General features: G+C 42.8%; 1 protein-coding gene across 1 annotated transcript; it reads right to left on the bottom strand.

Moving 5' to 3' along the window:
* Positions 1–31: 31 nt before the first annotated feature.
* Positions 32–25,670, bottom strand: Lyg2 (lysozyme g2). The gene is made up of 5 exons (XM_052745124.1): positions 18,574–25,670; positions 11,492–11,632; positions 10,419–10,615; positions 9,323–9,458; positions 32–7,991 (listed from the first exon to the last, which is right to left on the bottom strand). The coding sequence occupies exons 1-5, from the start codon at positions 18,614–18,616 to the stop codon at positions 7,873–7,875; spliced, it is 636 nt and encodes a 211-aa protein (XP_052601084.1). The 5' UTR covers positions 18,617–25,670; the 3' UTR covers positions 32–7,872.
* Positions 25,671–26,100: the final 430 nt, after the last annotated feature.

Raw genomic sequence — 26,100 nt, 5'->3', positions numbered from 1 at the left:
TTTTACTCCATGATAGGCAAGAATGGCATTGTCTGATCATCAAACTTTAGGCCCCTAACCCTTTAACAGTGTGTTATCTCTTTGTAGAAACTGCTTTATTCTCTAATTGCTTTCTCATTGAATTCTACAAACGTTGTGAGTGGCTGTGTTGTAGTCAGTCCTGTGTTTCTGTAAGGAAGCACCCAAAGCTTATTGGGCAAGGGAGTTTATTTTTGTTCTAAGTACTGAAAAGTCTGAGCTAGGGCAGCATATCTCATGAGGACCTGCTGCAGGATCAAAGCATGATAGGTGACATCACAACATTTTTTATGTCAGTGGTGGAAGAGATCGCAAGCAAGATAGGAAGCAAGAGCCAGGTGTGGCACACACACCCTTAATCCTAGCACTCAGAAAGAAGAGACAGATGCATCTCTTAGGGGTTCAAGGCGGCCTGGTCTACATCTTGAGTTCTAGGCCAGCCAAGACTATGCAGTGAGGCTCTGTCTCAAAACAAACAAATGGTTTCCATTTGCAGCAAAGAGAAGCTTCTTTGATTTTGAGTGAGAGCTACACTCAGCTACAGGCAAGGATACCTTTTCGACTACAGATAGAAATTATAGTGGTCTACTAATGTGGTAATAGAAGGGTCTCCTCTAAGACTGATGACCTCACCAGCTGTAGGTAGTTGGTAGGATTTCTAGTACCGAGCATGATTTCCCTCCAGTGAGGAGATCACTGACTGGGAGTTCAGTCCCAGTCAATACATCCACAACTCAACTCCTGCACATAAGGCTCAGGGAACATCTTGGAAGTGGGGGCAGAAAGATTGTAAGAGCCGGAAAACCAGAAGTTTGCTGTGAGATTTTCTCTCTTAGCACTGACAGGGAAGCTGTACCCACAGTATCTCAACAGTGTATGGCCGGCTAAACAATTCCTGGACAATAACCAATAGACAGGCTAACATGGACGGGGGAAATCTCATGGGTGGGCAGGTGTCCCACCCCTAGACAAGTACAGCAGTTACTGACTGCTGAGATAGAGAGTAGTTCTCTCCCAAAAATCTGTCCTCTAATTGGCTATCCAATACAAAGTTGTCAGCCCTAAAACCATGTACTCACAAGCAATACCAAATAGACTCAGGAGTTATATGTAAACATTTATGCCTCTGTTTCCCTGAGTATAATATATATATAATAATAATAAGGCTATCAGTTTGAAGGGGGAGACTTGGGAGGGATTGGAGAGGGAAAGAGGGAATTGATGTCATATTTTAACTAAAAATGAATGAACAAAAGAGGAAGCAAGAGAGTGAAGGGAGGAGACACTTGGTGACAACCTGCTCTCAGAGATGGGCGTTAATCCCTTCTGCATGTGATGGCTCCAAGATCCAGTCACCTCCCACTAAGTCAACCTCATACACATCCTACTACACGGAAGATCAATTTTTCAGCACACAAACATTTGGGGGGAGCAAACCATACTTAAACCGTAGCAGGTTCTTTGAGTGAATGATGCTGTCGGAGAATTCCAAAGGTGCCAAGAGAACAAAGATGCCACCAGAGGCATGAAACTCGGATTGGGGCTAGAGCACCACTCTGCCTCAGTGTCTGGGACATGAACATGGGTTTATCTCCTCTCTAAATTACGGAAGTATTTGTTTTGGAATTACAGTTCTGATTTAGCCAGAACTGGATTACTGCACTCTGCCAAGATAAAACATTCACTTCTGTATAAATTTTTCCTGCTAGAGCGAGGGTGTGTATGAAATAAAGGTGCTTTAGCAGTTATTCAGCAGGCCATTCTGTTTTAAGCATTAAATAGGGTGGTGTTTGAACTTCAAAGAGTCCTCTGTCACTAGTTCAGATTACCATTTAAAGAAAGAGAAGTGGGGCAAAAGAAACAGCTCCGTAAAGTCTTGCCCTGGGACCTGGGTTTGCTCCTGAGAAACCATGTTTTAAAAAAGCTAGTCATGCCAACACTCCCTCATTAATCCCTCACTGAGGAAGGACAATCCATGGCCTATCCTACTTGCCAAGTCCCAGGCCAGTGAGAGACCCTCACTCAAAAATAAATAAAGGATGGTGCCTGAGGAATGGCAAATAAGGTCCGCTGGCCTTTGTGTACATACATGTGCATATGCATCAGTAGATACACATAATGAATAGGAAGGAATATCAGATTTTTTAAGTTTATGTGTATGTGTGTTTATTTGTATTTACTATTATCCACATGACCTCTTATGTCTACCCTAACCCACTATGCCCTCATCTTAAATTCCTACATATGCAAAGATCCTATTTTTAAGAAACATTTATTTTTAGCAGTGTGCGTGGGTATGTACACGAGTGCAGGTGTATGAAAAGACCAGAAGAGGGTGTCAGGTGCCCTGGATCTCTAGTTACAGGCCATTGTGAGCCACCTGTTGTGGGCACTGAGAACCAAGCATGTGGCCTCTGGGAGAGCAGCATGAACCCTTAATTGCTGAGCTGTCTCTCTAGCCCAGGAGAATCCTCTCATTTTTCTTTTTCAGATACCTGGAAAAGTAGGACGTTATAAGAATTCTAGGGAAGATTCAGTAGTGAGAAGCCTTTGGCAACTCATTAGTGGAAAACTTGCACTCTATGGCCCTATACTTTTCTTTGTCCCTGACCTGTCAGATATTCTAGGCCTATAGCCAAAACTGGATGCCCCCATGTTGCAGAGAAACGTTGGGTGACTGTCCAGGCAGCCAGCTGTTTCTGTCATTTCTTGCATTTTCCGGAAGTTGCTCACTTGCACTTCTTGTTCACTCGGTAATATTATTTTCCTTCTCAGGTCTTTGATGGGGTTGAAGACTAGATAGTTACAGTTACAATCCTCTTGAATCTTAGCTAAGGGCATAATAGGCACAGGAGCTGGACTCTTAAGGATAGGACAACTATTTGAGTAGTCTCTGTAATTTGCCAGTTACCTATGGTCTAGACATCTAGAATGTGTTTCTTGCTCGATGTTGTTCTTGTTGGTTGTAGTTCCCTTTTGTTTATGTTGTTACCTTTTCTTTCCTCTGGACAATACTTGATAATTGTTCTTATATGTAGTTTTATATTAGGATTAGAACCTTCTTAATTAGACAAAAAAGGGGAAATGTTGTGGGAATTCGATTCTCTTAGCCAATTGATGTTGGTGTGACTAGTCCTATGGGCGTGGTCTTCTCTGGGTACATGACCGGATAAGAACTGAGGAGCGAGTCAGGCAGTGGTGTCGCATGCCTTTAATTCCAGCACTCGGGAGGCAGAGCCAGGCGGATCTCTGTGAGTTCGAGGCCAGCCTGGTCTACAGAGTGAGTTCCAGGACAGGCACCAAAACTACACAGAGACACCCTGTCTCAAAAAACAAACAAACAAACAAAAAGAACTGAGGAGGAAGTTCAGACGCTCTCTTAGATGTGGAAGGTTTCCTGATGCCACACCACAGCTCGGTGACCTGGTCTGGAGCTTTCCACATCCTTCTCTGGTGGATGAAGAGGCAGCGGCTCCACTTCATTCTGTATTCATGAGTCTGTTATTTACATTTCATCCCTTAATAAAGTCTGGATCCCAGACTTCCATGGATTCCCGATTTAGGGTTTGGCTGAGGTCACATCAATATTTACATGCACATTTGTTACAGTGTCCTGTCACAGGTCTTAGCATTAAGTACTGCATTAAGGCAAAAGTGTCACTTTAACAATAGGCATGAAACTGGATTTTATTCCTTAATGAGCCCAAAGGTAATTGCAATTTTAATTCTACAATTATTGAATGTCTAGTATGTGTATAGCCTGGAGGAAATAGGAGTCCAAAGACTTATTTAAATGCTGTCTAGTGAGAGAGAGACCTGCCTGAATATTGCAACAAAACATTTCCCTGCCTACAGTGGGCTTGAAAATATCTGTGTCGTCCCTCTGGTATCAATGTTAATATGGAGATCAGGAGAAACTACATTGCTGTTTTGGATTTCTGTTTTTGTTGGTTTTGTTTAAAGAGTTACAGTTGTAATAATAACCTTAAATTCAACAGCCCACAACTAAAAGTATTGTTAAGTTGAATATTTAGAAATGAAAATGTCTAAAGAAACAGTCCAGAGCATAGGCTGCTGTAGTTACTCTCTGTTGTTTCATAAGCAAATCTGCTCAAAACACTTGCGACCTCGTGGTTCCCATGAGTCAGAAGTGTGGTGGTAGCGTAGCTGGGTAGACTGCTTAGAGCAGTGGTTTTCTGCCTTCCTAAGGCCACAGTCCTTTAGTACAGTTCCTCATGGTGTGTGACCCCCACCAGAGAATACTTTCATTGCTACTTCAGAACTGTAATTTTGCTACTGTTACAAATCTTAGTAAATATCTGTGTTTTCCGGTGGTCTTAGGCAACCCCTGTGAAAGGGTCTTTCAACCCTCAAGGGGATTATGACCCACAGGTTGAGAACCACTGCCTTAGAGTCTCACAGAGCTACTATAAATATTAGTTCCTGCTAACATCAGGTTCTCAGAGTGAAGACTGAGCAGGGACCTGCTTCCAGTCTCTGAGATTATTGGCAGAATTCACTTCTGTGTGATTGTAGAACGGATGGAAAGTCACCTCTTCAAAACCAGCACTCGATGAGCACGTAAAGCAAGACTGAGCATGTACAGTCCTCTTGTCCCCTCCCAAGGAAGAGAGGAGTTACATGTCTGGCTTGGAGGAGGCAGGAGCTCTGGCTCCTCACAGTCTATCATTGAAACAAGTCCATCCTGTAGTATACCCCAAGGGCTGTGTGGGTGATGAGCTCTTCACATTGAGGTTCCTCTGCTTCACATGGTCTCAAAACCCTGTAAGGACTGGTTCCTTAGTTCTTACTTCCTGACTCTATGGATTGCTTCATTTGGATTTATCTGCTGTGGTCTACGTTTGTCTGGCCAGAGGTTTGGTCTGACTTCTAGTGACCATCTGACTATTCCCAAATAAGAGTCAGATATAAAGTCTCGGCGGGGGTTGGGGTTGGCACATGCCCAGCACACTGGAGGAAGAGGCAAGTAGATCGCTATGAGTTCAAGGCCAGCTTGGTCTATAGATCAAGTTCCAGGACAGCCAGGATTACGAAGAGAATGAAACCCTGTCTCAAAAAACAAGATGAAGAGTCAGATACAAAACGCTGGTCACTAAATAAAAAAGGTTACCCTTCAAATGGCAATCAGCAAACTGAGGACTGATCTGTATATTATTTCTGTCTATTTTTACTACCTTGAAATTATCAATATATGAGATAAGTGGTCTTAGGCACTAAATTCTTCATGTTCTGTTTGCTAGCTTCCTTGTATGGAAAAACTGTCAGTCAATAAAGGTAGTTATCTTTAAACACAGTAATTACAGAAAAATGCAGATGGGTATGTTTCTGTGTTTGTTTGATAGGTATGATAGTGCATACCTGTAATCCCAGCGCTGAGGATACTGAGGCAAAAGACTTGAGTCTAAGGCCAGCCTGGGCTGCATAGCAAGAGCATTTCTCAAAAACACTTATATCAGATGGTGCATCAAAGAAAACGAATAAAGCTTTACCAAAGCAACATATGGCAGGGAATGTACGAGGGAGCAGAGCTGCTGACCTCATGGTGGTTGGAAATGAATGGGAGGAGAAAAGAGGGACTGGGGCTTGATATCTACTTCCAGGGTGTATCCTCCATGGCTAGAAGACCTGTCAGTAGGCCCCACCTCTCAAAGATTCCACCTCCTCCTGTTGATGCCAGGTTGGGACTGAGCATTTAACGTAGGCTTTTTTTTTGGGGGGGGGGGCACTCCAGATCCAAACTACAGCAACTCTATTCACCCCAATTTGGAAGAAATTTTTCAAAGTGAAAAGTAAACTTTACAATGAGAAACCTGACTCATAATCATTATCTCTAAGAGGAACACAGGCAACAAATATAAAGAAAATGGAGATGGATGAAGACACAAGAAAATTTAATGGTGGCATGTTTTGGCATTGTTCTCAGTAAATTCCTTGGAATTCGCTCTTGTGCTACAGATGCAAGACGGATGGAGACTGAGATAGCTCAATTGTGTCTAATTCATTCTAATAGATTCTGCAGAAGCCCGGCACAGAAACCAGGAGGCATAATAGACATGTGTATTCTTTCCAGATTATTTGTAACATGCTATTCAGTCAGAGATGCAAACAAGAAGCACTGGAACAATGTGCCCTGCCTCACGGAGCAGACCCTGTCAGTACCTTCCGTGTCCCCGAACCTCTCAGAATCCTCCCTTGATGTTCCTTTTTGTGCCTGCAACTCCTCACTCTTGGAAATTTGAACAAATTTGTGCTTGTTTAGAAGATTGGACTAGCAAGGGTCTGTACTACCCTCCCTGTACAGACAGACACCTCACCCAGTGGCTTTCAGAGGAGCTGGGCAGAGACGCCAGCCCTGCACCAGTGCAGGCAGATGACTCTGAGGTGAATGCTCCACACGTTCCACATTGCTTTCCTGCAAGGTTGAGTTCCATTCCTCACTAGGGTAGTTGGATTGGTGAGGCATGTTTTATATTTTCTCATCCCATATCACTGAACCACTTTATAACTGTTTTCTGTGCGCCCCCCCCCCCCCACATAAACTATTTGCACCCATGTTTTTGTCGCAGGTCTGGCTCTGAGGGAACCAAACCAAGACATGTTTAATACGTGACACTCTATAGGACATCTCCGAGTGTGTCTGTCAGAACAAGAACCCTGGGGAAATAGACTCAGGGTGTAAGCCAGTGTACTATTTCATGTTTCATAAATTATTTGAAGCTTATCTGGCCTACATATTAGCTATCTCTGCAATGGCGACATCAAAGGGGCTGGCATTGAATGAAATCAATGCTTCCAGGGGAAAAAGAACTAAAAGAGCAGCATGGACATCTGCAGAACACCTCAGACTGAACACGTGCAGGGGTGAGAACAAAACTCTTTCACCGCTGGTAAAGCTTGGGCTTTGTCAAACCCTAAGAGATGATTACACAGAGGCATGATGGCCCACACTTGTGATAGAATTTGAGAAGCCGCGGTGGGAGGATCTATAGGTTTGAGGGCAGCTTGGGATACAGACTGAGACCTTGTCTCAAAAACAGTTCCAGTTCTGATTTGGCCCCTTCTTCAGGCTGGATTGGGTCATCTTTGGGCAGAGAATGGTTTATCTGACTCTTTCCAAAGTGGCTAAAGGATGGATGGTAAAATTCTGGTTCCTTCTCAGAAAGAGAAGGGACAGGCCGAAAGTGTCCACCAAACGTCTCCAACAAGAACAAAAAACCCAGGAGGAGTCACTTGGCAGGGATACCGAAAGCTTCACAATCCAACACATTATTGTGTCCTCTCTTGAGGCAACCGCAAGTCACAACCAACACCCATCATCTCCTCTCCATCGATTGCCCCAGGATCTGGCCTCTGAGACAGACACATCTCATGAGCAGAGTCCTAACAATTGGGGCAGATACTGGGAAAGGGATAAAGGTTCACTTCTTATTTGTAATTCTGGTAGACAGGGTATAAGTGATCATTCAAATCATAGGCTAAAATGAAGCTTGGCTAGAACATGCCCATGCCATGTGTCATGATGCTTATATTGACCACAAAGAAACTACATGTATGTCTATGTATATTTCCTAGGAACCGTATGTGAACATGGGTTTTTTTTTTCTTTGTGATAAAGATGGAACCTAGAGCCTTGCACATGCTAGGAGAGCTCAGCCAGCTAAACTACATCACCACTTCTGTTCCTTCTTTCCTTACTTTCTTTTGCTTACTTTTATTAAAACGATTGGAGATGAACTTCCTTTCATAATTTTAACCATTTCTTTGTTCCCATTGAGTGCAGTGAGCTAACACCAAACTCTGGAAGAGGGGCCGGTTGAGTACCTCGTCAGTGGCCTAGAAGCCATGTCTTCTGTAGAATTTGGCACGGGCAATGACGTCATCGACTAAGTCAACTTCTATGTCTTCAGGAGTGGCAATGGTTCCCATTCCTGACTTAAAAGCAGTCAGACCACCTGAAACGAAACACACAGGTTTAGGATACAATATTAGCTGTCAGCAGAAAAAGAGACACGAACCCCCAGGCCATCAACTCACCACCCTCCAGGCAAATATTTCACAGTAATAAGGTTTCTGTTTTCTCTTCACATAGCCCAGATTTGACAGAACTAATACAAGATTGTAACATTTTCTCATTTATTCAAAAATTAACTCATTTATTCACTCATTCATTCATTTGTTTGTTTGGTTGGTTGGTTGCTTTTTGTTTGTTTGTGTTGGTTTTTCAAGACAGGGTTTCTCTGTGTAGCTTTTCGCCTTTCCTGGAACTCACTCTGCAGCCAAGGCTGGCCTTGAACTCACAGAGATCCGCCTGGCAGTTCCTCCCAAGTGCTGGGATTAAAGGCGTATGCCACCACTGCCCGGCTTTCTTTCATATGTTTTTAAAGCACCCATTGTGTGCCAGAAAAGACTCCTCACTGAGTGCAAAGTACTCAAGATGTATTATTCATTTTTCATGGGGGCTTGTGTACATGCATGCGCTATTTTACCCTAGAAGTTCATTTTCAATCATTATTGACATATTTAAAAGAATTATGCTTTATGCTGATATTCTCCTTCCTGCCTTTGGGGACCTCGAGATAGAAATAGAAAACTCTTTGCTCAGAATTCAGACTGTTAAAGTGTGGAAAGACAGTATACATGTAAATATACAAATCATGATCCCATAAGAGGCAAACTGAAGAATTTGGTGGATGAGTAGAAAGCAAAAGAAGTGAGTCCAAGACAAAAAGAATCTACCCCCCCCCGCCCCCCGGCTGTGATGACTGGCTATATCAGTGTCTCCAAAGACCAAAAAACAACAACAAAAACAAAAAAAAAAAAGCAAAGGAAAGATACAGTGGTGGGGTTAGTAAGTTAATTCCGTCTGGAAGCTGCTGAACTTGAGGGGCTCTGAGTTCAGCCAAACAAAAGTTTCCCTTAGACTTCTTGGGGTAACCGAAGCTCTGACATTTCTCAGAGTAAAAGTTTATTCAAACAATTTGAAAAATAGTTAATAGTGTTGAATCAGGGGGAAAAACTGAGGAGGCAAACACTTTTTAACTATTGCACTAATGCTTAGGTGTCATTCAGTGGCTTAATAGTTGACCAGAAGTACCGTAAGAAACCCGACATCTTGCAGGAGGGTGAAGGATGTGAAGTCATGCATGGCTCAGAGGATGCTAAAGCATTCTTTAGATGGGCTGTCTCCCAGCCAAGCCAATGGAGGCCTGGGGGGCCTGGGGCAGTCACTTTTAGTAGTCTCATTCACTTCTCATTTAAATAAAGCACTAGGCATAGGACCTACCTTTGAGGTGCTGAACAGGATTCCATGTGGGAAACTTTCTCTGGATTGCCTTAATTTTTTCTGTTAGAATCCCAACGGACTGTAGAAGGTGTTCTTTGCTGTCCCAGGTACCAATAGGATGGTGTGCTTTATCAAGCTAGAAAATCCAATCATGTCAGTATCTGGGCAAGGTGGCACACTTTCTGCTGTTCCTAGGTCTCCCTTTGTATTCCAGTTCAAACACTGGCTTCAGCATCTTTCCTTTGATCCACAAAAATCTATATTCTAAAGACTTGTCTTTCATGGACTAGAGAGTCAGAGAAAGACCCGTTTGGGAGACACTCACTAGGTGCTTTCTGATAGGCAAAAAAGAGGAAGGAGGAGGAGGATGAGAAGGAAAAAATGTTTCAAAACAAATAATATCCAACCTCTAGACGTTCACGATGAAAATCACTATGCAACTAATTCAAATAAAATATAAACAAACATATAGCCAGGCTTGGTGATACAGATAACCCCAGCACTAAAGAGGCAGAGGCAGGAGGACCACCACCAGTTCCAGGCCAGCATGGGCTACAAAGCAAGTTTTGGGTTGGTCAGAGTTACAGAGTGAAATGCTGCCTCAAAACCAACAAATAAAAGGCCTGAAACAAATATCTAAATAGTTAGACTCCAGTTAATCCAAAGGAACAAGGGTAGTTAAATCAGGGCTTAATTATAGCTTTTCAATTTGTGTTCATGAATTTTACTACTTCAGGAGTCCCAACAGGACAAATTATTATTATTAATTATGATTATTAATTTAATATTTTGTAAAGGTTAATAGTAACCTTTATAAAACTTTCCCAATTGAAGTATAGTTCGTGTTGTTTATAATAGCTATAGATATGGTATAGTTGATACATTGTAGTCATGATACAAGGAAACATTTTAAAGTAATGCCTAATGACTGCTAATCTTTGAATGAAACACCACAGATGTGTCACAAAGCAAAATGTCCTGAAGTCCCTATGCCCAGACACTTGGGTGTTCAGGTCCTGGAATGGACTTTGAGTTTGGGCTGAGCTTCTGCGAGGAGAGGTAAAGTTAGGTTGACGGGAAGTCTCTGGCTATGTACCTGCATCAAGCCAAATCTCTGCCCTCTATGGTCCCAGCCATTTTGCAGGACAACTCCACCATGGCTTTCTCTGGAGATGATGGCTGCGATGATCGCTGGGTCGATGCAGTATCTCTGTCCCACTTCTTTGATGAGGATACGGTAAGGCTTTATGGCTTTCAAGTCCATCTCCGCAAACATTTCCGAACCGTGGATCCCTACGTCGACAGAAAAAAAAAAAAAAAAAATTTCCTCTACTCCAGGAAAGAACCGGTTCTCAGAGTTAACCAATTTAGCCTCAGCTTCTGACCACACCCACAGCTCAGGACGATCGTTCTAAGACAGCCTCTAACTGCAGAAACCCAGGCAGGTCCACCAACTCCGGCTGGAGCCTCAGCAGCTTCTCCCTCTCCCTGCTGCCAGGATGGTGCATCAGAAGGACTAGGAGTCCATGGAGCCGCCATGTTTTACGCTGGCTCTGCAACCAGCCAGTTCCGTGCCAGAGGATGCGACTCCTTGCTGAGCCTCTGGTCCGTGCATTGAGAACATGGGCTTGTATGTGACCTTGCATGAGGAAGATTTTGGAATGGGATTACAAAGGAGAAAAGTGTTGAGACCAAGAGACTGCTTGCTTAGACTATGCATGCTGCAGCATGAACTGAGCAGAAAAAGCCAGAGTTGAAGCTTTTTTAAAGGAATGGTTTTACTATGTCAAAATCAACACACCTGGACACAGTTTGAAAAGAACCAGGGAGAGAAAAATGAAGTGGTTTATATTAGGTTGACTAGGGCGTTTTTGTTTTGTTTTTTTTTTAACTTTCTGGTTTTTTTTTTAAGACAGGATCTCCCTGGTTGGCCTAGAACTTGAAATATAGAGTCTAGCCTCAGATCCATTTTCTTCTGCCTCGGGAGAGTTGGGATTAAAAGTGTGCACCACCATACCCAGCTTTTTTTTTTTTTTAACTTTTAATTTTGGTTCATGATTGTTACTGTAGTGTTGGCTCCTTTTCAAAACTAGTTAACCTCCTAAGAAAAACTCTGCAAATGATGATGATGGAGATGGTGGGCAGGACCCTGCTCTATTTTGTACTTACCACAGTTAATCAGATTGTTTATGTCACAGGGGGCCCCAAAAGTCTCTATGGTCATGATGTCTCCATAGCAGCCATGGTAATGTCGAGGGTACAGATGAGGGTTCATGGAATGAGTGAGCGGGTATGAGCCCCTGGAAGTGCCTGGAAAGCAAAATGATATTTATGTAAAGCTGTGAGAAAATATTGCTTGACTGGATCATAAAAGAAAACAAAGCCACAGCAGAGACCATAACTTATTCCTGTTCAACTCCTTTTTCTACCAAGAATTCATCAGACAAAGGCAAAAGTGACCCTTTCCCATTTCATTCCAAACTTTGTTTTAGCTTCTAGATGTTATTCCAGAACACCATGGAGATATGTGTGAAAATCAGTGCATATAGGTTTCATACATACATACATATATATATATATTCTTTTTTGAAGTTCCCATCAGAATTAAAGTGGCCACAGGATTTTTCTACCCAGCCCTGAGATCAAACCCATGGCCTCTCTCATGTGAAGTACATTCTCTAGCATTGAGCTGTGTCCCTGCCCAGCATAAGATTTAGTAAAAGTTTTAAAAACAAGCCAGGCCGTGGTGGCACATGCCTTTAATCCCATCCCTCAAGAGGCAGAGGTGGATCTCTGTGAGTTCGAGGCCAGCCTGGTCTACAGAGTGAGTTCCAGGACAGGCTCCAAAGCTACACAGAGAAACTCTGTCTCGAAAAACAAAAAGTTTTAAAAACAACTTCTGATATAAACACTTCTAGGGTGTGAACAGTTAAGTAAAAAAATTGTCTTTGTTTAGAAAAACAAGAAAGGTGCTATGAAAAGCTGCCTAGACTCTCATTTTGAGTCATGTTGGTATAAGGCGAGGGTCTGAACCCATTTAATAACATTAGAAATAAATGATTTAAGTTACCATAGCAGCGTATGTCAAATCTGTGTCTGTTTCCTACCGTGCCATTGTGACCTAATTAGTTTGTTCAGGTCCCTCAGCTAAAGGAAATCTGACATTATTTTCCATAGTGTTGTAAGTTTTTTCACATTGTTCTGAGGTTCATTAACTTATTTTGTATTTTTAGCAATTTTTAAATTTTATTTTTAATTCTTTTTTATTTCTTGAGATTATGATTTTATCATTTCTTCTTCCTTTCCTTCCTCCAAGCAAACAATGTCTGCTAAGATAACTGTATTTCCTCATTCATGCCAACAGCTTTTTAAAGATAACTGAATTCACTCACTATATATATAATTTTTATGAATGTAGCAATATTGAGACTTTACTTCCTTAGAATTATTCATATAACAAATGGAACTCTTCTTTCTACTATTTACTTTATTAGGAAACCAAGGCAATTCTAAAGATTTTTAATGTATTTTAAGGTAAAGTTCTGAAAAACAAATTCATGGACTTAGTAGGTTGTATTTATATACATAACAGTAAAGGAGAAGAGGTCCTGAATTTGAAAGCGAGTGGAGGAGGACACCGGAGGATTTGGAGGAAAGGGTGGAGATGATGTTAATACAGTACTCACTAAAAAAAAGATTTAAGGACCGGGCGGTGGTAGTGAATGCCTTTAATCCCAGCACTCGGGAGGCAGAGCTAGGCAGATCTCTGTGAGTTTGAGGCCAGCCTGGTCTGCAGAGCAAGATCTAGGATAGCTAGGGTTGTTACACAAAGAAACCCTGTCTCGAAAAAAAAAAAATTTTTTTTAGAAAGAGGACACATCAGGAAGGGTTTGGGTGTGGGTCCGGGTGGGTTATGGGGAGGAGTAGGGGATGAATATTATTAAATTATATCAAATACATGTATGAAACTCTAAAATAATTAATAAAAACTATTACTTAAAAAAAAAAAGACAAGCACAACCCACTTTCTCCCATTCACAGATAGACCAAAAAGGAATTGTGAATGGACCCAAAAGTTAGGCAACAAAACTACCACATAGGTCAGAATACTGAAAGAGATTATCCAGATGATAAAAGCAGAAACCAGCAAGGCCATCAAGTACTATGAGAAAAATGGGTTTCTATGTGATACACTGAGCAGCCTAGCCTCTATCATGCTATCACCCTCTAAGGCTGTCCTATCTTGTGCTCGGGATGCATGTAGTAAATATCATTGGCCTTCCCAGACTTTGGCTTCTGCAAACCAACCATGGATGGACTATATTGTGCCCGTACTGAACAAGTATATATGAATTTTTCTGATCATTCCTTAAGAAATATAGAATTGGAACTATTTACATAGTATTCACTCTTAGGGAGTATTTGTTTATACTGTGAAGATGTGTCTCTGCCAAAGTGCCTTCTGATTGGTTTAATAAAGAGCTGAATGGCCAATACTTAGGCAGGAAGGGACTAGGCAGGACTTCCAGAAACAAAAAGGACTCTGGGAAGAAGAAACGCAGACACCAGGAGATGCAGAGCAAGCAGGATGTGCAGGAGGAGAGGTAACAACCACAAGCCACGTGACAGCACATAGATTAATATAGATGGGTTAATTTAAGTTATAAGAGCTAATTAGGAACAAGCCTAAGCTATAGGCTGAGATTTCATAATTAACAAGAAGTCTCCATGTCATTATTTGGGAGCTGGCTGGACAAAGAAAGACTCGTTACAGTTCACATTGCATTAAATATTAAAAGTCATCTAAAGATGATTTAAAATATAAGAAGTGTGTGGGTTCCTATGCAAATCATGTTCAAACATCACATGACCAGTAAAGTACATAAATAGAATGCACAGAGAAAAAGAAAGCATCTTTAAATATATGAAAGATGTTTAAACACACTAAAAAGAAGTTTATATTGATACATTTCTACAATAGCATATTCACATTCCATGTAAGAAAAGGGAAAATATAATCACATATTCATGCACAATCTGCTTATATTTTTAAAGACATAGTACAAAGATGAACCAAAGACCAGTAAGAATTGTTAGGGGGAGGTAAAAGGACCAAAGAGATGGGTAGAGACTAGACGTTTCTAAATATTTTGTATAGTTTCAAATAGTTTTTACTTTGGAGGCATATAAATGCCACTATAGTTAATAAATGAAATCGACTAGGAAAAAGGAATTACAGAAAAAGAAGAACAAACCTGACTCTACACAAAATTGGAAGGCTACTTAACAATAAGGGAAAATTATTTCAGGTGAACTTATGTCAATGTGAATATAACCAATACATCATATGACATACATATATGAATACACTGGATCATAAAGCAATCATAAATTATATTAAAAGCTCACCATTGGTTATTCTGACACCCCTCTTCATAAATGATAACATATATGCCATTAGAAACAGAAATTTTTTTATGTAACATTGCAGAGGTACAGAAGATCTGGAAGAAATGGCAACCCCAACCAGTGGCCCACCCCTAGCTCCCAACGGTAGTCTCTAAATACTGCTCCCTTCTAAGAGGGTCCAGATCTTCTAGAAAAATGCCCGCTTCCTGGCTTAGGACAGGAAATGTGTAAGGCAAGCCAGGATCAGCATCTCCTGCCAGAGAAGGTCCTTACATTTTGCCAGTGAGATGTTTTTATTTTATTATGTGTGTGGTTGTTTTGCCTGCCTTTACATCTGTGCCAGAAGGCTAGGAGAGGGCATTGGATCCCCTGGAACTGGAGTCACAGAAGGCTAGGAGAGGGTATTGGATCCCCTGGAACTGGAGTCACAGACAGTTGTGAGCCACCACATGATACTGGGAGTCAGACGTGGGTCCTCTTGAAGAGCAGCCAGTGCTCCTAACACGCCTGAATCATCTCTCCAGCCCCGGGCAAAAGGTTTTGATGTTTTAGATTTGCTCTAAAAGACTCCAACCAAACATATGCATGTCACATATACATATGTATGTGCGTGCTTGAACACACATCACACACATCACACACACACCACACACACACATCACACACACACCACATACACACCTCACACACACATCACACACACACCTCACACACACATCACACACACACACCTCACACACACATCACACACACACACACACCTCACACATACATCACACACACATCACACACACCTCACACACACACACACACCGCACACACATCACACACATACCACACACACACATCACACACACACCACACACACACACACACACACACACACACACACACACACATCAAGCATCAAAGCCAAGCAAGGTAGGGGGGAGCTTACTATACAACTCTCTGTTTTGTAGGTTTGAAATTTTCTACAGCTAAAAGAATTTTTAGGCCGAATGATGTAGCTCAGTACACACCAAGTAGAGTGCTGGCCTGACTTGCCTGAAGTCCTGGGTTTTATCACCAACAAGATGTAAACTGGAAGTGGCCGTACACACCTACAATCCCAGCACTCAGTAGGATTAGGAGAATCGGGAGTTAAAGGCCAGCCTAGGCTACAAGGTGATATTCGAAGCCTTAGCTACTGTGACACTGTCCTTAAAAAATATCTTTAGAATATTCCTTCAAAAGTTGCTTTATCAAAGGGAATGGGGCTTATTTCAAGGCTAGAATGTGTGTTCAGCATGAATGAAGCTTCAGTCCTCAGCACCAAAAAACAATTGCTTTATCAGAGAACCTTTTTTTGTTCACCTATATTACAAAGGCAAATAAAATCATGCTCACACTTCATTCCTTGGCCCCCAATACCTTACATCACTATAAATATATTGACAGGCTCACTTTCCATTCATAGAGAGGTACCTTTGCCTGTTCACTGTCTAGCCCACATCCCACATCAAAGCAACCTGGGATACTTATTAAAAATGCCTGCCCCGGGCTCCTCATACCAGGTGTACTGAATCAGAAATTTTAGCCCCGAGGCCAAAGAGCCTGCCCTTCAAGCAGCATTATCAGTTGACTTTTCTGCATGCTTGAGAACGCTTGCTTTAAGGGACCTGCAATATGACCATGGGCTCTCTGTGACTGTGCTAACATCAACACACAGTCTTTTTAAAATTGGTCATCCTTCACTTGTGCACAGATAGTACAATGGCTCATAATTAATTGACTGGCTATACAACTCTGCTCCCACCTGGCAATTAAAAATGAGTAAAAATTTAAGAACATGTTGCTCTGCTTTTGACCAAAAGTAACTGCAAAGTATTGCTCTTGGATTGGGCTTCCATTTCCAAACTTAGAATAAAGACTTTCAAAGTACTCTCTTCTCCATCTATCATGACAGCCGGGACACTGCTTACAATTGGCCTTCATTTTTCTTAACTATTGTTTCCATGTTTTCTTTCCATCTCTCTGTCTGTTTGTCTGTCCGTCCGTCCGTCCATCCATCCATCCATCTTTTTTTTTTTTTTTGACACAAATTCTCACTCTGTATCCCAGGCTAGCCTGGAAGTCACTATGAAGCCTGGGCTAATTTCAAACTTGTGTCAATTCTTTTGCATCAGCCTCCAGAGTGCTAGGATTACAGGTATGAGCCACCACACCTGGTTCACCTCTTCTTGTTCAAGGTCCCTTACTGCCCCACTAACCTTCTCCAGGACCAGGGTTCGATTCCCAGCATTCACACAGTGGTTCCTAACCATCTGCAGTTACAGTTTTGGGGTATCCAATGCCCTCTTCTGTCCTACACAGGCATGCTCATGGTGCTCAGACATATACGTGCAGACAAAACACCTATACACATAAAACAAAGTACTTGTAAAAAATTAAAAGAAGTCTTCTGTTCTGGCCTTACCAACTAGCTCACTTTATCCCAAACACTCCATCTCAACACTGTGATTTTTCTAAATCATTGCTTCCATCCAACAGGCTCTTCCCTTCTCATAGTAAATCCCCACGCATCGTTCACTCATTTCATGATCTCCCCCAAAGGCTCTCAAGGCTCTCAGGTCCGAACTTCCTAGACAGACGTAAACTTTTCATTCTAAACTCCCACACTAATGGATTTTCCCTCTCCATATACTCATCTCTCTCTCTCTCTCTCTCTCTCTCTCTCTCTCTCTCTCTCTCTCTCTCTCTCTCTCAGATTTATTTATTATGTACAGTCTTCTATCTGCATGTACCCCTTCCCACCAGAAGAGGGCACCAGATCTCATTACAGATGGTTGTGAGCCACCAGGTAGTTGCCGGGAACTGAACTCAGTCAGGATCTCTGGAAGAACAGCCAGTGCTCTTAACCTCTGAGCCATCTCTCCAGCCCTCTCTTTTGGTTTTTTGAGATAGGATTTCTCTGTGTAACAGCCCTAGCTGTCCTGGATCTCACTCTGTAGACCAGGCTAGCCTTGAACTCACAGAGATCCTCCTGCCTCTGCCTTCCGAGTGCTGGGATTAAAGGTGTGCGCCACCACCACCTGGCCATAAAAACTCTTATCCACTACCTGGCATCGAGAATTTTCTCTTCATGTGCCATACCCCTCTTTATAAGAAACCCAGCCAAGTAGGTGCATTGTCAGAGAATACGTAGACCAATTCATGTTTACTTAAAATTCCCATTAATATCTTAGCGAGCAGAAGATACTCTTAAAAATAAGCAGTTGGTCAGGGTTAGGGAGGCGGCTCAGTTGCTGCACTTATTAAGCTATCTTGACAGCCAGCCTAGCCAAATCATAAACTCCAGGTTCAGTGAGAGACCCTGTCTCAAAAAAAAAAAAAAAAAGAAGAAGACGGGTGCTGGTGGTGCACATGCCTTTAAACCCAGCACTCGGGAGGCAGAGCCAGGTGGATCTCTGTGAGTTTGAGGCCAGCCTGGGCTACAGAGCAAGCTCCAAGACAGCCAGAGCTACACAGAGAAACCCTGTCTTGGAAAAAAAAAAAAGGTGGAGAATTAATTATTGAGGAAGATACTTGATGTCAATTCTGAACTTTCCCTCTGCATGTGAGAGCATACTCGCAGTGCACACACACACACACACACACACACACACACACACACACACACACACGTACACACGTACACATATTTACACACATATATGGACACACACACAAAGAAAATTACAAGCAATTAGTTAATGGCTGAGCAGGTCAGGAGAGCCCACTCTTCCATATGATCGTTGTTCTTTCTGACTACGCCAGAAGACAGACACCCTGAGAATACGGGAAAATGCCAATCAACTACTTACCAATGAGGGCGACAAGTCCCCAGAACACCGCCGAGGGTACCATGGTGGTGACTCTTATCCTTTGGGACCTGCTCTGGTTTGAAATAGAAACAGATTAATTTTTAAACTTGAAGGTTTCTTAACAAGAAGTTTCTCTGATTAAAAAAAAATAAATTAAAAAGCTTAGAATCATTTCCAATTCAAAGTCTGTTTTCCACTTCTACACCAGCATTCCTGCAGCCTCAAGCATGTGAGTTGATAGAGCACCCTCCTACAGCGTAACTCCCAGTTAATTCCAATCCAGCATCACGCCGATACCACATCTTCCACACATTACCCCACATAACACTTAGCAGAGGTTTGCTGTATTCTGTCTCTTCCCAAACAGGTTCTTCCCTTGGTTTTGTTTATAAAGAATCTTCTGTGCTTCACAAGATACAAGAAAGCTAGCACTTACCTCCTTTGCAACCTCCCAGGGAAAACTCTTCTGTCTTTGAAGATGCCTTTAGTGGCAGCAACCTGCAGGTTAAGACTTCACAGAGTGGTGGCCTTTACAATAATGTGTCCTAGAACACAGTTATAACAGTTGGAGAATCCATCAGGCAGGGGCTCACTGTGCCTCTGGCTTCATTCAACTGAGCAGACCTCAGTGTGGCTCCACCACCAAGCAGGAAGCTTTTAAACAGGAGCACCTAGACTCACCTGCCTTGTCCACTTTTGTCCTGTACCGATGATTGGCAGAGGAGCTTTATATGTGATTTAAAGGCCTCTCTTTAAACCATTGGCCTCATTAGACCTGATTATAGTAGCACTTTGGATTTAGGTGGCTCCTTCCATAAAAGGACTTCAAAGTGTTTATTGACCACTATGAATTAATGAATCTAATGAACCCCCAGGTTGCACTGGAGGCATCTATTTGGTGGACCATTTCTGGATACCTAAAATGATATTAGGCATGCATCTTCTAAATTTGAGAATAAGATGCCGATAATTGGTCTAGAATGGAGAAATAAACAGGAAATGTTAGCTCATTTCTGAATGGGTAATTCAGCTGAAATGTTGATTTCCACAGTCTGGTACAAAAAGATGTCACACAACCTTATACCATCGTGTCACTTGGCTGTGTGTGATAGATTAACTTGGCTTCTGGCTCCAAAGTTGCCTCTAACAAGATAGCTATCTGCTACAGAAGAGCCACATAAAGGCAGGGTGTAGCATTCTGGGTGCTCACTTGTCCCCATTATTTTCTCTGTGTGCACAATGTATGTGTGTGTAGAGGTCACCGGTCAATATCAAGTATCTTCCTCTTTCAATCTCCACATTATTTTTTGAGACAGGATCTCTCATTGAGAGATGAAGTTCACTGATTAGGCAAGAATAGCTGGCCGGGGATACCCTTGTCTCTGCCTCCCAAACGTTAGGAGTACAAACGCACAGCACTGTGCCCAGCATCTTGCCTGAGTGCTGAGAATCTGATCTCAGGTATTCTTGTTTGTGTGCTCAGCCCTTTATGGATTGAACTACCTCTTTAGCTGTCATTTCCAAAACTTTCTAAGGAAATGGGAGAAAAGGGTTTTACTGGCAGTAAATCTATCTTCAAGGAGACAGTATCATTTTTTTTCACACTTCCAAGAGAAGAATGCACACACAGGAAATGGAAAGAACATTCTTCTACTAGGCAAAGCACATTTCCCAGAGTGGAGGAAAAAGTCCAGCTTGGATACCTCTGTACACCAGAGATGTTTCAGAGAACACACACAATCCTTCCAGGAGACCGAAGACAAAGGCACTGAGCTAAACCACTCTCCAGGTTCCTAGGAAGAAGCTGGTCTCTGTCCCAGGACACCCACTTCGTCCTGTGTGCTTTGCTGCAAAGCAGGAGTACTCAGGAAGGCAAGGCTGGCATGCTCTGAGCTGATGGGTGATCCCTGTCTTGAGTCTCGGGGAAATGACTCACAGAGGGCCTCCTCTATCTCCACTGTCAACACTGCAGCCAGGGCTGCTCATTAATAAGGGGTTTTTGCACAAGACTGGCTGCCCTGAGGCAGCCTTTAGAAACTCGGAGGTTATTACTGGCAACAATGCCACCTTTCAGGTCACACCGAGGCATTGTGTTTGTGGCCTGCCCAAGAGCTGGCCAGGGACGATTTGGGCTACTGACGTAAGGCTTCCAGGACAAACATGAGAAAGCTCAGAAAGGAATAAGAAAGGATGGAGAAAGAATTTAAAGGTGAAACTAGGTGGAGGCTCTTGCTGTCCCTAGAAACTCCCAGAATTACCAGCGTTCATAGAACAGTGCTGAACATGAAGCACACCCAGGTCCTCTCCCCGCTTTCAGAGGTGAGGCTTGATGTTTCTAGGCACGAGACTCACAACTCTGCAACTTCAACTATTGTTTACAAATGTGAATCACTCTGCTTTGCTCAAACTGGGCAGGGTGGGCGGTGGAAGAAAATGTATTTGACAGTCCTCAAATGTCAGACTCCTTTGTACTTACAGTATTCCATCCTCCAATAGGGGTGGGTATTGTTATTTTAGAAATAAGGAAACTGAGACTCAGAAAAGCTAAGTGACTTATCGAAGATGGCCCAGTAACTGCGGGGCAGAGTCAGGATTGGAACCCAGGTCCGTGAGACTCTATAACCAATGTTTTCCTACAAGAGCACAGGGATCACTCTCTAAACTAACCACCCTGCAGAGTGACTGTTACAACAGGTCCAAAGTAGCCTGCACCCAAAGCCTCACCTGTGGTCTGAGTAAATGACACCAGCCCCAGAGAGTCACACCACTATCTCTGTGGGTGGTGCTGTGAGTGATACAGCATAGATTAACGTGAATGGACCGAATCCACAGTACTTCATTTTCTCTGCAATGATTCGGTTAATAGGTATTGAACTGCCAAGAAGTAAGCTTGGGAGAATGTTCTCAAAGACACGGCAGGGGTGGCTGTACTCATCAAGACTTTAACGCCTATAACCTACGCCTATAACCTACTGAGCTGGTGGATGGCTAAATTTGAACACATAAGGAGTCTGTTGTTGTTTTTCTAGGCAGGGTTTCTTTGTGTAACAGCTCTGACTTTCCTGGAACTCACTGTGTAGACCAAGCTGGCCTTGAACTCACAGAGATCCACTTGCCTCTGCCCCATCCCCCACCCAGTGCTGGGACTAAAGGCCTGAGGATTTTTTTCTTTTCTGAAACAGGGTTTCTCTCTAGCTTTGGAGCCTATCCTGGAACTCACTCTGTAGACCAGGCTGGCCTCAAACTCACAGAGATCCACCTGTCTCTGCCTCCCGAGTGCTGGGATTAAAGGCATACGCCACCACTGCCCAGCTTAGGCCTGAGGATCTTAACAATATCTTGCCGTTTAAAAAGAAACCCACCAAATGATTCTCTGTCACTTTTCAAGGACAGCAAGAGTGACTATTTCCAGAAGGGTCTTGAGGAGACCTTGGCACCTGACACAGTCTCTACCAGTCCCTCAGGCTTTCCCAAATAGAAATGGAAAATACACACGCTCGCTTTCCAGACAGAACTGCCTGTGCCTGACTCTGGTACAGCAATCTCTAGTAGGATCCAATGAGTCTTGATATATTTGAGTGCTGGCCTTAGCAGTGGGTATCCAGTAGCCCCAGCATCTAACTGGCCTCAGAAATAGACTAAGGAAGACACATGCAGTTTCCACAAAACTGACCCTCTGGCCAGTCTCATCAGAGGCAGGGGTATGGCAAGAGGAGTATGGTCCAGGCATCTCAGCTCTGTCACACACTAGCCAAGCAACTGGTCCAGGCATCGTTTTTCTTCTGCGTCTGGAGATAAAAGACTGGACAAGAGCAGATGCCCAATGGGCAAAACTCTGCAGGTCAAACGCATTCTGCATACCAAAGAGGGATTCCAAACAAGGGCCATCTAGCAAGGGATACAGATTAGATCTATGATTCAGTTTTTGACATTGTTAATTGGAAACGTGGGCTACATTTTAATTCTCACCCAAACCTTAGTGACAGCTAAGTCACAGTGTGTTTGGGGGTGGCTTTCAAAGTGAATTTTCTCCTCTATCATCCAATTGACCAGTAGTAGAAGTCTTTGACAACATGGAGGCCCAGGATTTAAATTGAAGACCCCATTTTTTCCCCTCTTTTCCTATGGAGAAGGATGTTATAGAGCAGTGGTTCTCAACATGTGGGCCACGATCCCTTTAGGGGGTGGGTCAAACGGCCCTTTCAGAGGGGTCGCCTAAGACCATCGGAAAACACAGGTATTTACATTATGATTCATAACCGTATCAAAATTACAGTATGAAGAAGCAATGAAAATAATTTTATGGTTGGGGATCACCCCAACATGAGGGACTGTACCAAAGGGTCACAGCACTAGGAAGGTACAGGGAGAGGTGCTATTTGATGAGTTGTTTGGTGGTCTCAGCCTTAAATCCAGATCTCCCTGTCTGGCTGTCTAGGTCGCGGCAGATAGAAGCCCCGCCTTTGAAAGCGTTTAACGGTGCGCGCGTCAAGAGTTACCTGGGAATTCTCCACAGCCATGGAAGCACCAACAAATACATTGCATTGCAAGACAAGACATTTTTCATCAGAGCTGTCAGCCCTGGTTGCTACTGCTCGTGATTTGGAGCCAGGTGGTGGAGGGGGTACAGCTTGGGGGAGTCATTGGGGCACCAAGGATCCATTGCAGAGGTGCTCAAGAAAAAGTCAGCTGCATCTGGAATTTCTATAGAATGTCTACCCTTTCTTTTGGTGCTCTTCCAGCTTCCTAGCCTCTGGTCCTGCTTTTCTAAGGTTTGTTGGATGGTACCATATCACTAATGGCTGATAGAGACTTGAAGTGACATCATTTTAAGGTACAATTGAGATGTCTTTAAGTCAGGATATGTAGTTCCTTGAGCCTTGTTTTTCTGAGTGGGGAATGAGTCAATTCATCTGGTGATCCTGAGACTGAATGAATGAAGATGGCATGCATCCCTGCAAAGGTCATCATTTTTATAATAATATGAAAACATCTGAAAAATCTACACCCTTATTATGGAGAAGAATGTGAAATCTGTGTGAATGTTTAAGGCAAAAAATAGCATCATATTTAAAAGCATCTCTTTCAGTTTTGCCTCGAGGCTTTGCTCCTAGTGCCCCCAGAATGGCCCTTACAAGCCTCTACCATTGGAGAGCTGCAATGGAAAAGCTTACAGTCTATGGCCCAACCATCCTGAACACGTCCAATATCATCTGATCTCAGAACTAAGTACATTCAAGCCTCGTTAGTACTTTGATGGCATGAGATTAAGAAGTACAGCTACTCTAGGCTAGTGAAGTCACGGATCTTGAAGGAGAATCCACAACCACCACTTTACCAAACCAACATAATCTCTAATTACTCTATAAATATTTGTCTCACTCCTCATCAAGGAAACTTCTCTTTGCAATATATGAAGACCATTACAGAAAACCACAGCCAGTGCCTGGCCTCAATAGATACATCTACAAAACACTCCCACACCTAAGGCTCAGGGAACATTGTGGAAGACGGGGTGGAAAAATTGTAAGAGCCAGAAGGTCCTGGAGTTTACTGTGAGATTGTCTCCTCGTAACATCAGAAGCTATGTCCAAAAAGTCTCACCAACATGACTGAATAAGGACAACAACAATAGACACGCTAAAGTGGATGAGGGAAAGACCACGGGGCCTCTCAGCCCTGCGCAAAGAGCCACAGGCAACACAGGAATGCTGAGTGTAGGAGAAATAATCTTCTCCAGGGAAGAAAACACCAACTGGTTATCTGATACCAAATGATCAACCCGGAAAACATACATACAAGTAACATTATTCAGACTGAGCAGGTTATATTTAGGATTTTATATATATATATATGTGTGTGTGTGTGTGTGTGTGTGTGTGTGTGTGTGTGTGTATACATATATGCATGTGACAACAACAACAGTAGACCATGAATTTGGAAGAGAGTAAGAAAGGATGTATAGGAGGGTTTAGAAATTGAGTTGGGCTTGCACCCCACATGGTGGCACATGCCTATAACACAAACATCTAAGAGGTCAATGGAGGGGGGTCAGAAATTCAACAACCACTTTGGCTGCAAAGAAAGCCTGAGACCAGATTGGGCTACCTTAGCCCCTGTTCCAGAAACAACCAAATCAAACAAAGAAGCATTGTCTTAATTAGAAGTTCGTAAGCAATGATGAAGGCAGGTCACAACTCGTGCTCAAAGGAGCATACTGGGAGAGCTTCCTTTGTGTCCTGAGCTAGCCTAGGTTGGTACCCTTCGGGGCTGTATGGAGTCCAGCGTCTAAGGCTCCCATCGTCCACTGTCCTTCATCCCCACGCACGAGTCTACACTGCTGTTTGTGCCTTGTTGTGATCTATGAATCCCAACCACAAACCTCCTTTCTCAGAAAGAACAGCCAACCACGACGACCATGAGCACCTCCCTGAACCTCCCTGAGCCTTAATTTTCTTCTTCTGTAAAATGCAGATGATAATGATGCCTCCGGACTTCGTTTTGAAGATAAAAATAAATTATACACGTGGAGACATGTTATAAACCGCGGTGCCTCCTACACATGCCAGTGATTATGATGAGTTGTTCTCAGGCTTAGCTTCTTGTTGATTTATTCATTTGTTTGTTGATTTATCCATGGGCTCAGGGAGAAAGAAGTAAGGGTTGGTTTATAGGGCAGGCGAAGCCTCCCTTTAGAGTCAAAGGAAATAGAGCAGGACACATTGTTGGGACTCTGCAGCCTGTCTGGTGGGACTGGAGGAAGGACAGTAGCCGCAATTGTTATACAGGTAACTACAGCCAAGGCGTCTGCTGCTCGGCTTACACACCAATGGAAGCATGCTGTCCAAGACACAAGACAGAAGACAAGGCTGAAGGGGAGCTCTTTCACGAAAATCTCACTAGAGAATTCCATCTAAACCCCAGAAATGCCGGTTTTAAACTGCTGATTGCTTTTGAAACACGACTTGGCTTAGGTAAACCTTTACATGAAAGGTGAGGTGCTGTATCATCTGGAGAAGTGGGTTTACATGGTGGTTTTACTCACCTGTCAATCAAATGCTGGACCAACATTTCAGGAAAGAAATATAGAAAGATCCAAAAAAGCTCGTGAGAAATAAATAAATATATATATGTGTGTGTGTGTGTGTGTGTGTGTGTGTGTGTGTGTGTGTGTGTGTGTGTGTTTGTAATATATATATCACATACATATATGTACATATATATGTACACACACAGGGAAATGAAAATTTAGGTATCTCACATATTGGTAAAAGTGTAAAGAACTCTCACACACTATTGGGTAAAATGTATGAGCATCTGCCTGCTTTGGAGAACCGCTTAGATGTTTCTTATAAAGATGAAAATGCCATTGCCAAATACAGCTTTCTCCTTGAAAAGGGAGGGAGGGAGGGAGGGAGAGATTACTCTGAGTTAAATATAAGTGACCATGGCCCAGGAATACGGATTTAGAATCCCCTGAGTAACATGCCCCACTGAAGGAGTTTTTCCATATCCTCTGTGGTTACA

This window comes from Peromyscus californicus, unplaced genomic scaffold (genome assembly GCF_007827085.1).
Source record: "Peromyscus californicus insignis strain IS unplaced genomic scaffold, ASM782708v3 Scaffold_19__1_contigs__length_69161282, whole genome shotgun sequence".
In the NCBI taxonomy this organism is placed as follows: Eukaryota; Metazoa; Chordata; class Mammalia; order Rodentia; family Cricetidae; genus Peromyscus; species Peromyscus californicus.
Note: the sequence above shows the minus strand (reverse complement) of the source record. Positions and strands in the feature narration are given on the sequence as shown.